Below are 18542 nucleotides of genomic sequence, written 5' to 3' on the forward strand. Positions count from 1 at the left end.
CAGGGGAGGACCATGAGACCATTCACACTTAGGAAAGTACCTGAGTTATGTAGACACACTGCACTGGGGGGAAGCCAGATACACACAAGGACGGTGAAGAAGGCCAAGTAAAGGCAAAAGCCTGGACCAAAGCATACAGGGCAGGGCAGAGGGAGCTGCAGGGCTGTCAGAGCGTTGAGGTTATACAGAGGACTTGGGAACTGATCAGAAGTGAGGTCGTGAACGGTGAAGAGGCAATCAATTGAAATGAGGGGCATCGGAAGGCAGATCTTCTGTGACGGTGCTGGGAATAGGCTGCCTCACTCTCGCCCAGCCTGACCTGCCTCTGATGTCTGCAGAACACCTGTCCTTGAATCTCTGGCTCTTACCTGCAGTAGCTGGACCTGAACACATCGCACCCCAGCTGCGGGCTCTGGTCCCGACAGACCTCCACATGGCACTACGTCCCCACAGAGCCAATTACTCTGACTTGTGCGCGAGTGAGGAGGGCTGGTTTTGTCAGTTTTAGTTTTTCTTGGAGCAGGCCCCGAGGATCCTAAAATGAAACACACCAATATATCCAATATGCCATCTCCTGACCAGGGCTTTTACTAGGAAGACAGTCTATACCGCAGTTCTGTACGGATAGCAGACTCAAAGTACCTGGAAGGAATAACCAAGAGAGGTAAAAACAAACAAAACCAAAGTCCCAAGATTTTGATTAAGAACTTACAATTAGACAAGAATCAGACCCAAGTCGCCCACTTCTGGAGGGCAGATGTTCTTCCTCCTGACACCCTAAACATTAATCCACTGGTACAACCAGCCCCAATGAACAGCAGCCTCACGGAGAAGGGGGAAGGCAGCAGGCCTGCTCAACTCAGGGGCATTCTAAAAATCTACCAAATGCTTCAGAATGTTTTTCTTCCAGTTTCCCTTTTAAAAAATAATCACTTCATAACTTTTATAAAATATAACCTAATTAAAGTAATGAAGTGCAAAGAGGAAAAGAAAAAACGCCCAGAAATGAGCATGTCAGCATTAGGAAGCATGGGAGCTGCTCAGAGTGAGTGCTGTGGAGTCCATGCAGGGCAGTACCACCTGCTGTTATGCCGCCACCTCTGGACACCTGCAAAACGGAATGCCTCTACATCATAGTGCTGGGAGAACTGCAGGAGGAATCGACACCCCAAATAATAAATTATTACATAACTGAGGAGCTAGAGCAGTAATCGGTTTATGAAAATCCCAAAGCGTCTTTAGCTGTTGCTATTCTCTGTTGAGACACCCCCAGGCACATTACACATACAAAGCAATTGCTAATTTTATTAGTTACCTACAAGTTGTTTTTCATAGTTTAATAGAATTTATAAAAGATATAGAATCGAGTGATAAACTGAAAGACTCGCTAAATTTCAAAAAGTTATTTCTTCCCAGGAATTTGTAGTTGACCTAAAGTTGAACAAAATGATAAAAACTTGTGAAGCGCCTGGACCCTGTCTGGGCCTCTGTGAGCTCCAGGTTTCCCCTTCAATGGGCACAGGGGGTTGGCTCTGCTGCAGAGGGTGCAAGGGTTGCTGTCCCAATGGACATCGGGTGTCCAGGGGGCCTTGGTGGCAGGTCCTAATCCCTAGTTATTTCCAGTGAAAAACACACTTTTTCTTTTTTTTAAACACAAGGTCACCAGGAAGGGTAGCCGTCCTTTCCCCAAAACTGTCTATGTGACACTTCATGACAACCTTGAAAAGGAGAAATTAGTCTCACTTTTCAGGGAGAAAAAATGGCATTCAGAGAATCGATTGACAGGGGACTCTGGAAACTGGAGTTCTCATTCAATGCGATCAGTTCTAAATTCCTGCTTTGAAACATCCTATTAGACAATTGTTCAAAAAATTATTAGTACCCAAAAAAACTTAATAGTAGACAAAGACCTGCTGTTAAATTCATCTGAACATTCAGCAAATTGTTTTTGTAGGAAGGAGACTGGCAGCATTACTACATGTTTCGTTAAACTGCTAATTAACCTTCAACTACTTGTTTAGCACATAAGAAATAACGCTGCTCACATATAAATGGAAGCAGGTCAATGAAATGTGCACGAAAACCGCTTTTAAGCAGTGTCCCCTCACTGTTTCAAAGTTTACCGAGGCTTGCTTTGTGACCTAGCAATTCTACCTGGAGAACGTCCTATGGACGTGGGAGAGGAATGTCTATTGTGCCATCGTTGGGTGGCGTGTTCTGAGTATGGTTATGAGGCCAAGTTGGTTGTGTCCAGTCCTGTATCTGCTCAGCTGCCAGGCTAGTCTATCCTTCATTGAGAGAGGTATGTCAAAGCCACCTACTAGGATTGTACAGTTATCTACTTCTCCTTTCAACTCCATATCTAATGTAATCTGAGGCTTTTTCACTGGGTGTAGAGATCAGGGTTGTGTTCTCTTGTTCAACTGATCCTTCGTTGTCCTTATATAGTCTCCTTCACTGGAGGGCACGCTGGTTTTTGCTTTGTTAAAGTAGACGTTATCAGGAGTCAGTACTGCCAATCATTCCTGTTCTTTCGATTATCATTAGCTTGCTATTTCTTCCATCTCTGACATTTATTTTTGTCTAAGATGTCTCTCTTATGGACAGCATATTGATGAATCCCGTTTCCTTACCCATACTGCTACTGTCTCTTGACTGGTGCATTGAATCCACGTACATTCAGGATCAATTGTTGAGCGGTACTAATTTGCTGCTGGTTTCTTTGTTCCACATAATTTTCTGCATTCAATTTGTTTAGGCTCCTTAGCATTCATTTCCTTTTTTTGTGAGTGTGTGCACTTCATGTTTATGCTTTTCCTGTACATTTTTGATAGTTTCCTTGTATTTTGAAAGTTTCTTCCCCAGTTAAAAAGTTTGTTGCATCTTGACTTCTACTCTCCATATGAAAATTCTTTAACTATATCATTTATTCCCTCTTGTTAACTTGCAACCGCTGTAATCTATAAATGGACATCCTTGGTTCTCTATTTCTATCCTCGATGGTTTGCTTTATTCAGTATACTTCAAATGAATTGACGTCTGGTGGGGGGAGGGTGGCGTCATGTATACAAACATCAAGTTGATGTCTACCATTTTCAATTCCTGTCCTAAGTACCCCTGTGTTTCTTGTAAGGCTGGCGTGGTTAAGACAAAGTCTTTAAATTTGTGTGTATCTAAAATCACCCTAATTTCACTGTCCATTTTGAAGGACAATTTTGCTGGCCACATGGTTCTTTGGCATTTTTCTTTCAGGGTTTTATATGTCATTCTACTGCTTTCTGGCCCATATGATTTTTGCTGAGAAATCAGAGCTTGTCGGTAACTTTGTTTCTGTAAGATGCACTCAGGATTCTTTCCTCTCCCTGGTTTTGCCAAGTCTGATTATGTCTTGGTAGTTTTGAGTTCTAGCCCGTGTGAGGCTTGTTCTATTTCTTGAATGTGTATCTTTTTAAATTTTAAATACTTTATTGGCATATAATTCACACACCATCCAATTCAACAGTAAGAGTTGTGCAACCATCAATTTCAGAGCATTTTCTTCTTGTCGTTATTTGTTAGCTCCCCAATTCCCTCCAACCTCTTGTGTCATGTACTTAAGGAACTATTAATCACTGCTTTTTCTAGTTACCTATCCTGAATTTCATATACAGGTAAACAAACAACAAACTCAACAGCAAAGTAGAACTGAAAAAACCCTCAATAGAAAGCAGGAGATATTAAAAAGTAAAACAAATTTAAAATGGGTGGGCCAACCTACAAATGATAAAGGTGTTAAATTTTAACCAGAATACATTTGCACTAATCAACTTTTCAATGCACTCTGTATGACAACAAGACTATTCACATCTCTGTTCCATGGTCTAAGAGGATTGACCAGGCCCACATGGGGGCCCTGCAAATGGATTTTGGGCTTTCACTGTTATCCACAACATTCTGCAAAATAGATGTTCAGAATTTACGCCGATACCATTCCCTCCTCCTTAGATTTTATTCACAATCCCCGAATCACACAGATTAATGTGCCTTTTGGATGGACTTAGGTGATACATCACTTCGGTGGCTATTTGTTTTAAGACAAGTCTTTCAGGCTCCAGATGCCATGTGGTTTCTTCACCACGTGTTTCTTTACATTTTAGCACCCGTTAGCTTACTTACCCATTAAACTTACGTTTAGCACCCGTTTCTTTACGAAGGCAAGTATTGAGTAGAGCTACATCCTAAGAACTAATTGTTCTTAAATCAGGACTATGATTACATGCGAGCTAAAAATCCATTCATGGGTCTATGTTTCTTTTTTTTCTCCCCATGGGTCTATGGTTTGTATGCCCTTGGTTCATTTTCAGAAACATCCTTATCATTTTATTGGGGAACATTAGAAATCATCCCTATGGGGTATATGGTAACTATTGACAGTGTCATTAATTAAGCCAATTGTATAGAATTTAAAACACTGTTGAGAGAAGTATTCATGCTTAGGATACTTTTTAGACCACTACATAGATTGTTGACTTAATACAGATTAAAAATTTAAGTAGCTGGACACTACACAACGAGGGTGAGAAATATGGCAAGGTTTACAAAACCTGACTATGCAGCTCCTGGTCTTTCATGAGACTATAGTTTTCTTCCAATTCCTTGACAATTTTCTCAGCCCCCTTTTCTCCTGTTTTCTTATTTTAAAATCCTGGACCATGTAATTCTTAGACCTTGTTGCTGTTTAATTTTCCTGATTGTTCTTTTAGCAGATTAATATTTTGAGATTTGTCTTTAATCTCACTAATTCAGTTTTCAAATGATTCAAGTCTACTCTTTTGTACTTTCAATTTATTATTTCTGGAACCTTAGTAATTTCTATTTGATGTTTTCTATAATGGTCTCTAGTTTTTTATTTATCAGTTCTTGTTTTTTCTTGATTTCTCCTAGTTTTTGTTTTAATTTTATCTATAGCTTTCTTGAACTTTCTCTCCAGCAAATGAAATTATTTAAAAATAATTCTAATCAGGTTAATTCCAAAGCCATTACTTCCTCAGGAAGGTTTCCTGGATCTACATTTTGGCCACTTGTTTGAACCACTCTATCTAATTTGTTACTGAGATGATATTGTCTGTTGTCTCATGGTGTTATGTTGATGTGTTTATGCTGGTGTGTTCTCAGGCACTCAACCTGCTTCCAATTTAGTATACTAGAGAATGTGAATGTATACAGATTGAAGCTTAAGTAATGCAGTTAAGGGTGAATTTGACAGATGTGTTGGCCAATGTCTATCACTGTTCAAGTGATGAAGGAGTATGTGGGGGAAGATTCACACTTCATAGATTCCACGTTCCAATCATGTAGCTATTTTTCATTCTGAGCATCCACAAATGAAAGTCTGAAAACTTTGCTCCACCTATGTTATAGTGTCAGTTCTACTCTGAGGAAGCAATTCTTCTCCAGCCATCGAATGTCTTCCAACCTGAGGGTCTAACTCATTTTCTGTCACTCTATTAGACAATGCTCCACTGCAATCCATACATTTTCCAAAATTGATGCAATTTTTCCTTCTCCCTACTCTGCCTCAAGTTTGGAAACTCCACTGATACCTATCCACCATGAGTGACCCTACTGATATTTGAAGGTAAGTCAGTAACTAGAGGGTAAATACGACTAACTTAAGTGAAGAAAAGGGCAATGTACAACAATAAGATGTCAGCACAAAAAGAAAAAAAGGGGCCACCACAAAATGACCAAATCAACAGAAGACACTAGGGCGAACACAACACGCATTAGTGGCAACTAAGGTAAATACTGTTACCGTAAATGCACAAATCTGCAGTAGCTGGAATAATATTAATTTGTAAGTGAATACATAAACATGCAAGCTGAGCAGGGATTGGAAGGCAAATGGGACACTCATTAATATAAGTAAATGTGTATACACGACAAAGTATTTCTACAAATATATTTGTATGTGCTGCAAATACACCTATAAATATGCAACATACAGGGTGAAAGGTCATGAAACACCTTGAGGGCTCAGGAACACAGTCTCAGCAGACACTAAGCCAATTGGCATCACAGTCCAACAACACAATGTTCTACAACTACTTTGGTGAATGTGACTAGGGCCTTAAAAGTGTGTGAACCATGAAAGGTGCAACGATTAGTTTCTCCCTCTCCCGATCAACACAAAGTAAAGAAAATCAAAGCTACACACAAGAATTCAGTCCCAAGAATCCATCACGTGAACCCTAGCTGCAGTGACCCTGACCCGAGAGCAGAATGCGAGAGCCCCCAGGTCCCTGCTGCCTGCTCTGAAAGTTATTACAGTCAAAGTCCCGAGAGAGTGGCACACATGTGGAATAAAACTAAAAATCATATAAAGATTAGGATTACTGTTCTGATAGAGAATGATTGAGCCCTGAGACTATGTATGTCCTTTAGACACCCTTCAAACCTGGACATGAATGCACCCTTCTGGCTCAACATTCAAATAATACGCAGACCTCTAAGTTGAACAGTAACAACAGGGAATGTGCCCTTTAGAATAGTAATCAACCATGTGAGATCAAAGGGCAACATCCGCCCAGGAATAAAGCTCACAAGGCAGGACGTGGAAGGACAAATGGAAACAGCAAACACAGGGAGTGGGGTGGGAACCGTGCTGCTACATTGGGAGAACTGCAATTAAGGTTAAAAAACAAAACCTGTGTGAATTGAATGAAAAGCCAATTTGTTCTGTAGACTTTCATACAAAACCATTTAATCATAGCACAAGCCACTCAAAAGCTACTTCCTTTCCTTGCCCTAATGACTTGAGAATCTTGCACGTATCGCATCTCACAGGTCCACTGCTACGGGTTTGCTCAGCCTGAGAGTCAGAAGAGCAAGTCTCTCGCTTTACTACTCAATTATTCTTCCAGATAAACTTAAAAGGACAGGTTTCTTTTTTCTGTTCAGGTCCTGTCGAGGTTGTTTAACTGAAATTTGAAACTACTGTGCACTGGATGTTTCTACCCGTGTGTACAGAAGGTCTGTCATTATTCTACTACTTTTACTGCGGTTACAGATGAGATTTGGAGACCACCTTTCCGACATAAAGATGAGTAGTCTTAGGTTTGCTTCTGGTTCAGGATGCTGCCTCTGAGGCAAATGGGTTCCACACCATCTTTATGGTAGCCTTGTACTAGGTTTTAATAACATATGGGTGTGAGGAAAATATTTACGTTCTTCAATGGTCTTATTATTGTGATAAGCTATACTTTCCTTGTTTGATTGTAACCTGTATTCTTTCAATGTGCTACAACCATACCATGGGTATAAACTGACAACTTTCGGGAATGTTCTGTCTCTCTAGAGATTTACTGAACCTAATGGTAATCTTGGGGGACCCCAAAACTTAGCACAGAGTCTCAAAGTAGCTCTCTCAAAATAATGATTTATTACCTTAAGGAAAAACAGTAATTTTATAGTGGAAAAATCTGCAGACAGCACCTTAACAACACCAATGATCAAAGTTAATATTACTAGTAATAAATCATCTTGAACCATGTGCCCTGGTGTGATACCCATGTACTTCAGTGCAATATGGTAACAAGAGTCTAGTCTATTACCTCTTATTTAAAATAATATCCGTAACCCCAATATAATCATAAGACAACAGTAGACAAACTCAAATTGAAGAACACGTTACAAAATGACTGCCCAATACTCTTCAAAAGTGTCCTAAAAGACATGGAAAGAATGGAACTGTCACAAAGGAAGCTAATCAAGGCAACATGAGATCCTGGACTGGATCCTGAAGAGCAACATCCCATAGGTGGAAAACAATGGTCCAATCAACTAACTGAAACTCACAGTGTTCATTTCTTTAGTTTGACAAACCGACTATGATTATCCGAGATGTCAATGTGTGGGGAAGCAGAGTAGAGTGTATCACCATAAAATTCCCTAATCACTGTCCCTGAGTAGATTCTGACGCATAGCAACCCCATAGGACAGTGCAAAACTGTCAGTGGATTTGAGGTTATTAATCTTTATAAGAGCATAGTCTCTTCTTTCTCCCCGGAGCAGCTGGTCAATTCGCACTGCTGCTCTTACAGTGAGCAGCCAATGTGTAGCCCACAACAGGGCAGTCAGGGTTAGAAGTGTTATCACAATAGGAGGACATACAAATTAAAATCAAAGGCAGGTGGGGCACGGTCAAGGGAGTTCCTGGGCAAAGCTTCCAGTTATTCTCTCCCAGTGGAGTTCTGACAGGACTAATTTCTCCCGACAACAATGTATAAACAATAGGCATGGAACATCACTAGCCAGGGAAGCTCTTCCCCAGGCTAAACTTATCTCCAAAGAAAACGTCAGGGGAAAGAGTTGTCCCAGCAAGGGATGTGGAAAAGAGGCTGTGAACCTATAGTCCTCTGCCATCCATATTGTCATATTACTTCTACAGGGTCTCTAGAGAAGACGTGTGGGTAACTGAACATAAGTACTTATAAGAAAATGTTTCTACTGTAAAAAAAAGCCCCCAAAGATAATAACTTACAGAAATGCAAAGATAAAGGAACCTGTTAAAACTATCCCACCGTAATGCAAGATCCAGCTTAACACACTTGACAACCAACCCATTTCTTCTTCAACAATTATATAAAGGGAGTCGACTCCGACTCCTATCGACCCTGTGCACCGCAGGGTGCTGCGCATCCTCACAACTGTTCTGACGGCTGAGACCGCTGATGCAGCCACTGTGCCAATCCTTGTCATCGAGGGCCACCCTCCTTTTTGCTGCCCTTTCACTTTACCAAACATAAAGGGAGAGGCTTAGATGATCTCTCAACCACTAACAAATAATAACCTGTAAACCTTACTTGGATTCTGATGAGAAAGACAGTTATAAAAAAATTAAAAGCAAGACAAATGAAAGTTTTAAAGACTTGCTAAATACTGGTATTAAGGAAGTACTGTCAAGTCTTGAAGACATGGCAACAAAAATGAACCTATATTTTTAAGTGTCTATTTTTAAATGGTAATGATGAAATATTTGTTTAAAAATAAACCAAAAAACACACCTCTACTGGTGTCACTCTGATTTAATGCCATGAATTTAATGTTTTATTTATCAGAATGCTTGCCATATTCCTTCTGTCAATTTCAAGCTTGTCAGAGGAATAAAGGTCTTTTGTTAATTGTGTGCATGTGTTCTTCCAGACTTTCTTGTCTCTCCACGCCCTCGCTGGTAAACTGGGAAACGCGGAGGTGATCCTCCACACGGTTTTGTTGTTCATAGGTACCATGAAGTTGGTTTTCACACACAGTGACCAGACTGTGCACAAAACACTTCAGTTATCCATCCTCCTCACAGCTGTTCTGTTTGCACTCACTGCTGCAGCCACTGGTGTCAGCCCACCTATCTGGTAGACGGTCTTCCTCTTTTTAATGACCCTTTACTGTAGCAAACATGATGTCCTTTACCAGGAGCTGGTGTTTCCTGACATGTCCAAAGTAGGTAAGAAGAAGTCTTGCCATCTGCCCTTCTAAGACGCATTCTGGCAGTACTTCTTGAAGCACAGATTTGTTCTTCTAGCATTTTGTGGCACTTTCAATATTTACCACCACAATTCAAATGAATCAATTCTTCTCTGATATTCCTTTTTCACTGACAACTTTCACCTGCCTACTAAGTAAATGAAGATGCTATGGCTTAGAAGTCAGGCACATGCTAAGTCCACAAAGTTGTACCCTGACTCTTCAATACATTAAAAAGGTTTTGTACAGCAGATCTGCCCCATGTTCTTTGTAGTTTGATTTCTTGAAGGTTATTTCAAAGAGCACTGATTGGATCAAGCCAAATGAAACCCTCCAGAACGTCCATCTTTCCTCCACCCACCACAATGATGTACGGACTAGACCAGTTGGGGTTTGGCTTTCTCTACACTGACTTGCAATCGAGACTGGAGCCTTTGATTTTGATTTCATCCCTGCTCTAATTCCTGGCGTTCTGCAAGCAAGGTGATGCCTTCTGCGTGTCGCGGCTTGTTACTAAGCCTTCCTCCAATTGTATGCCGAGCTCTTCTTGACCGACCAGCTTCTCAAGAGTATGTGTTCAGCTGAATGATGATGGTGAAAGAATACACCCGACACAGAAATACCTTCCTTGATGTTAAACCTCACACTAGTTCCTTGTTCTGTATAAGTAACTGTCCTTTGGACCGTATATAGATGCCACAAGAGCACATTGAAATGTCCTGAAATTCCCCTTGTCCTCAACATTACCAGAGTTGGTTATGATCCACACAGTCAAACGCCTTGGCTTACTCAACAAAACAGACCTAACAGCTTTCAGGTACCCTTTGCGCAGCAGATAATCCTCATTCCATTCTTTTCTGAATCTGGCTAGAATTTCTGGTTGCTCTTTGCTGATATGCTACTGCAATTTTACTTGCATATGACATTAAGGACATTTTTCAATAATTTTTAAAATCACAATTAATATTGACATGTACAATTTTCATTATAGGAAAGTATCTGCTTTTAGGAAATTGATAAACAGAAACTATTTTTATAATCATTCAAGGTAAGATATAAAATATTATGGATCTTACACAGGCAGCCTAAGTGGCTCAGTTTATGCTGGACCACAAACCAAACAGTTGGCAGTTTCATGGGAAAACTGTCTGGCAATCAATCTGCTTCCATGAGGATTACAGCCAAGAGAGTCTTCAGAAGCTCAGTTCTAGTCTGCAACACATGGTGTCCCCTGGAGGGGTGGGAATCAATTTGATGGCAACGGAGTTTTTCGACCTACATGCCCACTGGCATGTTTAAATTAGTAAAGAGACAAATGAATAAAAAAGGAAAAAAGTAGATGGGAAAAGCAGGTATTAAAAGAATCCCGTTATGATTTTTCCGGTTTCTTTTAAGCACCGTATACCATGACAACATGTTCACAACAGACTTGCACGAGGCTGCAAACGCTCAGTCTTACTTGGTCCAGATAGTGTATGTAAATTCCAAATGCACTGCTGACTCTTCACAACGATTTCAATACCACTCTGAACTACATGTGGCCCACGATGCCACAAGGCTTTCGCTCCCAGTGTCTTCTCAATTCCAAAGGCCATTTGTTGACAAGTTCCAACTCTGCTTAACTTACACCTGGCCTATTTTGTTCATCTAACGTAAGGGTTTGCTCATGACTTGGGGTTAGTTTTGAAAACTTCCGTTGACAAGAGTCTGTAACTCCTACCCAGCTTTTTTTTTTTAAGGAAAACATGTCCATACTGATGCTGAGATTTTGTTTCTTTTTTCTTTTTCCTAAGTTGATGGAACTAAGGAACTGATGAAGATAAAAGCAGTTGGAACATAAAAGTCATATAAAGACTACAAAAATGCCTATTTTACTAGTTTCTTCTGTGCTTAATTAAGTTGACAAGATAACTGTTATTTCCAGGAGAAGAAAACAGACCTGAGAAACTATTCACTGAAACACACACATCCTCACCTGCATTGTTCCCAGTTCCTTTCTGCTTTTTTTTCTTGGCTAGTTGAATGGCTCGGTAATCAGTTCTTGCTGAGCCCCCACTTTCCTGAGACCAAAGAAAAGTTTGTCAGTCACTGGATCTAAACAGCAAAGGAAGGGTAGCAGGTGAACTACTGACATGTAGAAGTCTGCTTCTTGTATACATTAAAGCTCAGATAATCATTCTAGTCTCTCCAGCAGAGGCAGAGGAAGACTCAAATGCCACATCCAACTAAGTGAGAGCTACACAAACTCACAAGTGGAACAATATACAGAATTTTATTATCCAGAGAAGCAAAGTTTATTTCTCCAGCCTAAAACATATTAAAATATATTACATAGAAATGTATAAAATGAATTACACACTTCTCTGCTTTCTGAAGTGTATAAGCAGCCTTCCTCTGGGGACTCAGGTTAATTTACTACTGGATTTCCCAACATCCCCAACAATATGCCACAAAACATGATCTGTACAGCAGACTGGGGAGCTTCTTGTTTACATATCCCCTGCAGAGGTGTCCTTGGCAAGCAGATACCAAGTCTCATGCATGAAAACACTAGTTCCTGCCTTCAGAACGTTAGCTGAGGAAGCCCCACAGCACCTGCTGTAACTGCAGGAATGTCTCCAATAAAAATGGCTTAACAGTACCACACAAAAGGAAGAACGAACCACCCTCAACAATTGTGGCATACCTGAAACCCAGTCACCACATACCACTTGTACTCAAGAGAAGCGAGGCTGCCCAAGGTCACACAGCTAGCAAGAAGATGAACATGGATTAGGATCAAGGTCTTGCTAGCTCTTTCTGCCTCCACTCACAGTCCCGACTCTGGAGATGGTGGAAGTGTAAAACTACTAAGATCCCAAGCCCACGCCACGGGGACAGACTTCCCTCTTTCTCGCTTAACTGTAGTCCATCTCCATTCTTGCCCATTGAGCAACCGTGCGGCAATCTAAGCAAGTGCTAGAACTGTGGCTATGACAGTGACAACATAAGATGCCAGAAAAGGAGAGACAAAGAAAAGGTACTTCTTTCAGACTGAAAATAAAAAACTGGCTTCATGGTCGATCAGTGATAGGTTCTCTCTGAACATTTTTGCACAGTATCAATGTTGCCATTAAATTTGACCTATGCCACAAAGAAAATTATTTGATCATTCCCATCTGAGACCGAAGAAACATATTCTGCTACATTATTTTAAATGTATAATTAATATAAAGTATATTGAACGTTCAGTCTCAAAACTAGAGTATTTACAATTCTTAGGAATGAAGGTTCAGAAATTATGTCCATTTTATCAATTCTAATTTTTAAAAATTGACATGGTTTTAAAGTTCGCAGGAAACCTTTAGAGATCGTTTACATTCAGATTCCTCTTTCTCTAAGGTCATCTTACAATGTGAAAAGCATAAAGGCAAACCATTGAACATTATGAAATAACCTTTTCTCTTCAAGAAGAGAATATCATGGAGTCACAGAATTCAACAGGACCTTAGAAATCATCTAGTCAAACCTGCACCATTTTAGAAATAAGTGAGAATTTAAGGCTCAGATTCATTAAGTGATTTGCTCAAGGTTGTGAAAAGTAGTCAGTTCCAGACTCAAAATCAGAATTCAAATTCCAGACTTGTAGGCCAGGGCACTGTCTTCTTTTGTTAACCAGTAAGAAATGTCTACATATGAATGATTAATCCAGAATATCCTCAAACTTGAATGTAACAGGAGTGAGCTATGTGGTGGTGACTGAATATAGCACTTCATACCAAATACAAGTTGCCGGGCACTGCACCGAGGTCTGTGTCTTTCTGAGCACTGCAGTTCTTTGCCGAGCTGGAGAGCACACACTGAGACACCACTTTGCCTCTTTCTTGTGGCCTAGCATCTGGGCCAGGAGGCAAACTCTGTTCCATTTTGATTGGAGCCAGCAGTTCGGGGACATGGCTGTCTCCACTGGGGCTGGTCGAAGGGGTTGGTGTGAATGTGTTCAATGCTGCATCACTGCTGGGGGTCAAAGTCTGTGGGTCGTGACTCAAATTCTTCACAGGTAGAGACACCAGGCAACCCAATTCTTCTGCACTCACAGTTTGCACATCATCTGAATTTAAGTTGTTCTGCTGAAGAACCGTGGCTGCTGACCCAAGCATGAGGGGGCTATCCAGACTGGGAGAAATGTCACTATTGGCAACGAGCACCAGAGGGTCCATTTGCCCCAAGGAATTGTGGGTTACAGGAAGGTTTTCTCCCAGAGATGAGCTCCCAGAACTAACATCAAGAGTCAAGATTCCAGAGTTCACCAGTGTCATGTCAGATGCGACTGTCGAGCTACTGCTATCACCAGGTGCACCAGAGAAGAGAGACACTAGGTCTATATTACTGAGCTCACTTTGGCCCGGGCTGGTAAGTTCACTGCTGGGTGTAAGAGAACTTGCCGCTTCTAGGTGAGTTAGAAGATCTGAAAAAAGAATAGTTTCCAGTTACTATATGACCTCAGAAGACTAAGGAATTTTGTTTATGCTCAAGATGTTAGCAAGTGACCTGTCAAAGTTATCACCCTTCATGTCACCTGCTGCCTACTTGACTGACTTGGGACTCCCTCCTCTGTCCATCAAAGAGGTCTGACAAACCCAACGAAAAGAACAGAATGGTCCATGGTGTGCTATTTACATGCATCCTTTCAAATTCCCAAGCCAACAGGAACTCTTCCAAACAGAGGAAATAAAGAGAGAAAATAACTTTCACAAAAGTCACAGTAACTGGTGACACTACAGAATCAGTCACAAGCTGGACTCTGGCTCTGAGGATGCTTTCAGAATGAGCTTATTATGTTAGCTATCTCTCATAACATTCTATAATCTCACTCCACAATTAGCTGCTACCCTAAAATGGACTTCTCTGGAGGTGGCCAATAGGAACAAAATTATTCTGCAGAGCCTGAAGCAAAGTTCTAGCTAAACACATGGAACTTGGACATCAGGCGCCCCCTTCCCGCCCCCCCCCCCCCCCATTGCCCAGACCTGTGTTCACCTCATTGAAGTTTTCCTTGGTGGTGGTTGGTCAAGAAACCAATCACTGCACTCATTGTGACTCGTTTCCTCGAGCTCTGCCTTTCCAAACTCAAGCAGCTTTCTTTTCCCTCCCCTCTTGCTCTTGTAAGCAATAATTATCTTGAAGGCAGAGCCCTGTCTGACCCTTCTCTGCACTCTCAGCGCCCAGCCAGCATTTGACCAATAAGCAACATTTAATGATTATATGCAGTAGAAGGAATTCTAACAGATATCTCTTCACTTGGAGTCTTACCTTTTACCAGAACAGTCTTCAGGATATTAGGACCATTTGTTAATCATTTAAGCAACTTAAATCATCACAAGACCATCGGGAGAATAAATTTTACATACTTCAAGAAAGTTTTCAATGAATACTCAGTCTGCATCATATATATAAGCACACACCAATCATACCAATCTAGAACCTCTTTTTTATATGCCAAGCAAATAGGAAAATAGGAGCAAAATTCATTTGAGAAATAAAGCCCCCACATTCTTTCTCAAGAAATCTCTAGCTGTGGCTATTATATATTTAATGCATCCTCTGAAAGATACCTAAACCCCAAAGGGAAACTCAAATTCATAATATATCTTCCCGAGTTGTCATATTACTTTAATTTTATAAAAACAACCATTTTTTTTTCCAATAAAGCGAGCCCAGGTAGCACAAGTGGTTTACAATAGACGGTTTTACCTGAGGTCACCACGAGTCTAGGACTGACTCAACAAACATTTTGGAAGAAAATGTATTTTGTTTTTTAAGAAATTAAAAATTCTGCACTAGACATTTAACATGGATTCTCACTCTGAGGACTACTTAAATTATCTTCTCGTTTTAAAGATGAACAAACTGGGCTCAAAGGATGTCACATAGCTGGGAAGAGCCACAACCCCAGGAGGCGATTCCGTCCACACCATACTGTCACCTGCCAAACAGATGGCAACAAGAAGTTGCTAGTCAGCAGCAAGACTACATGGTGTGAGTAATCTTGTCCTCAGCCTGGAAAGTCTGCTACCCAGACTCACATGCTGTCCTGCCTGTCAAAGCTACAAACAGGACCCAAGGGGCAAGTGTCTAGTCCCATGCCTACGAGAACCCTCCTCGCCATCCCCACCTGGGCCATTGTATATTCCCTCTCTCTGATCTCTCCCCTCTCCAAGCCTCACATCCCCGCCACCAGATTGAACACAGTTCTGTTATGATCATTCAAATGCTTATTACCTCCCAAAGAAAACAAGCCCTAGCAGTCCGGAATCAGCTCAGCGACCAACAGAGAGGCTGGATCTGAGTGCTGTGGCCTAGAATGAGTGACAGGACTTCTGAAGTCAGAATCAAAGGCTGAGAACGCGGGACACAGGTCACAACAGGAGACAGATGTAGGAGACACACGCTGGGAAAAACCAAACAAGTGCAAGATGGAAAAGTCTTCATGAAAGCACTTTAAAGACAAGGGAGGAATTAGAAGGTAGAGGCAGAGAAGTGGCAAGAGAGCCTGAAAACAGGGCACTATGCTTAGTAAGACATTGAGTAAGTTGAACCAAGAACTGGGTAATGTCTGAAATGAGGTGAGAAGAAAGTGACACTCTTTTTGCTTCTCTCCACCTAGGGGGTAAAAAAGCCCTCTTACACGTGTCAGGTATATACATCATTATCACTCTAAGAGACATATAAAATGACAGGACCTTGGCGCACATTGTGCTGTTTGGCTACATGATTCTTCATGCTGTGTTTGGATGTGAACTGTCTATTGCAACTGGAAACTGGGCAGCGGCTTTTTGAAGTGCCCACATCCTGGACATGCTTCTTAGAGTGGATGTACAGACTACTGCGAGCAGAGAACCGAGCACAGCATCCTGGAAAAAAAGGGAGAATGAATGTGAAACCTGAGTGCTATCAGGACATCAGTATTGCAGAGGAAGCATTCAAAATGCAGCGTGAATGGCTGCCCAATGGGAACAATGTAATCAATGCCACCCAACAATGCAGGTTAAAAGTTGTTAAATGAAAATTCAAGTTAGAAAGTATAACCTCCTCATCCACCAGAGCCATAAGGCACTGCATCACCATGCCTTGGCTGCCAGCGAGAGAGCAGAAAACCCTGGGAGCAGCATCACAGCACAAGGCAGAAAGCAATGTGCTTTTTACAGGCCAAGAAATACAGTAAAACCCTTAAGGAGAAAAAACATTTCACCAGCTTTAGAAGACACATGATCTTGGACAAGTTAACTTCATACCTGCTCCTTTAGCCAAAGCAGTTGGAAAGATTAAGTCATACAAAGTACACATGTTCTTCCACATTAAGTATCAGTTATCTTAATTATGACATTACTACACAAATAACCCATCACTTGTCTGTCACTCACAACACAGTGGTGGCTGAGCCACTCCTCAGCTGGTGGAAGGTATGCTGTGGGAATTTCAAATACTAGCACAGGGTCACCTACAGGGAGATTCCTGCAGAACTTATGAACTCAAACAGAGCAGAAAGACCCGAGGACTTGCTTCTGAAAATTGTTCTTGTTTGGTGCCATCAAATGCATTCAACACACAGCAACTGCCTGGTCCTTCCGCATCCTCACAATCACTGCTGTCATACTTGAGCCCATTAGAGCGGTCACCCTATCAATTCGTCTCAGTCAGCGTCTTCCGCTTTTTCACTGTCCCTCTACCACACATCCTGTTTTTTCCAGGGACGAGTCTCTCCTGAGACAAAGTCTCACCACCCTTGCTTCTAAAGGGGCCTTCTGCTGATCCTTCCTGCAAGAGGCCAATGGTGCTGTTAATATTCTTGGTCAACACCACAATTCAAATGTATCAATTTTCATCAGATTTCATTACTCAATGTACAGCTTTAGGCACACCTCTGAGGTGACTGGAAATACCATGGCCTGGGACAGGTGCACCTGTCTTCAAAGTTAAATATTTGCATTATAATATTTTAAAGAGAGCTTTTGCATCAGACTTCCCAATACATCATTTGATTTCTTATATAGTTTTATTGACATATAATTCACAAATCATACAGCTCAAGGGTTTAAATATATTAAAAAGAGTTGTGAAGCACCATTTGATTTCTTTTCTTTTTTTACATTTTATTAGGGACTCATACAACTCTTATCACCATCCATACATATACATACATCAATTGTATAAAGCACATCTGCACACTCCCTGCCCCAATCATTCTCAAGGCATTTGCTCTCCACTTAAGCCCTTTGCATCAGGTCCTCTTTTTTTTCCCCCTCCCTCCCCTTTCCCCCCTCCCTCATGTGCCCTTGGTAATTTATACATCGTTATTTTGTCATATCTTGCCCTATCCGGAGTCTCCCTTCCCCCCTTCTCTGCTGTCCCTCTCCCAGGGAAGAGGTCACATGTGGATCCTTGTAATCAGTTCCCCCTTTCCAAGCCACTGACCCTCCACTCTCCCAGCATCGTCCCTCACACCCTTGGTCCTGAAGGTATCATCCACCCTGGATTCCCTGTACCTCCAACCCTCATATGTACCAGTGTACAGCCTCTGTCCTATCCAGCCCTGCAAGGTAGAATTCAGATCATGGTAGTTGGGGGTAGGAAGCATCCAGGATCTGGGGGAAAGCTGTGTTCTTCATCGGACCATTTGATTTCTTGACTGATGCTTCTATGGTCAATGATTATGGATTCAAGTGAAATGGAATCTTTGACAACTTCAATCTTTCCCCCATATTTGTTGTTTTACTAGTCCAGTTATGAGGATTTTTTAAAATGCTGAGGTGTAATTCATACTGAAAGCTAGTCTGCGATTTTCCTCAATAAATATCTTAATTCTTCACTTTATTATGTTTGCAGGTTAATGCTTCTCCAATCACAAGGTCAGGTTCATCTTCTTATAGCTCCATTTGTCATCTTATAAACTGAGTTGTTGTTGGTTGCCATAGAGTCAACTCTGACCCACAGCAACCCCATGCACCGCAGAACAAAACCCTGCCCAGTCCTGGGCCACACTAAACATTGCTCCTCTCCCC

The 18542-nt window shown here is 41.4% G+C and overlaps 1 protein-coding gene and 1 non-coding gene across 2 annotated transcripts in view; both read right to left on the reverse strand.

Moving 5' to 3' along the window:
* The window catches only part of ZXDC (ZXD family zinc finger C), a 36347-nt gene that overhangs the window by 4791 nt on the left and 13014 nt on the right, over positions 1 to 18542 (reverse strand). Inside the window, exons 5-8 of the mRNA XM_075550251.1 lie at positions 16224 to 16394; positions 13260 to 13948; positions 11477 to 11561; positions 369 to 535 (exon numbers count right to left, since the gene is read on the reverse strand). Of these exons, the coding sequence (XP_075406366.1) occupies positions 369 to 535; positions 11477 to 11561; positions 13260 to 13948; positions 16224 to 16394 (1112 nt within the window). The remainder of the gene's footprint in view (positions 1 to 368; positions 536 to 11476; positions 11562 to 13259; positions 13949 to 16223; positions 16395 to 18542) is intronic.
* Positions 1947 to 2078, reverse strand: LOC142449665 (small nucleolar RNA SNORA19). Its single transcript, XR_012784790.1, has one exon. It is a non-coding gene; the product is annotated as a small nucleolar RNA SNORA19 (small nucleolar RNA).

Source organism: Tenrec ecaudatus, chromosome 5 (assembly GCF_050624435.1).
Source record: "Tenrec ecaudatus isolate mTenEca1 chromosome 5, mTenEca1.hap1, whole genome shotgun sequence".
In the NCBI taxonomy this organism is placed as follows: Eukaryota; Metazoa; Chordata; class Mammalia; order Afrosoricida; family Tenrecidae; genus Tenrec; species Tenrec ecaudatus.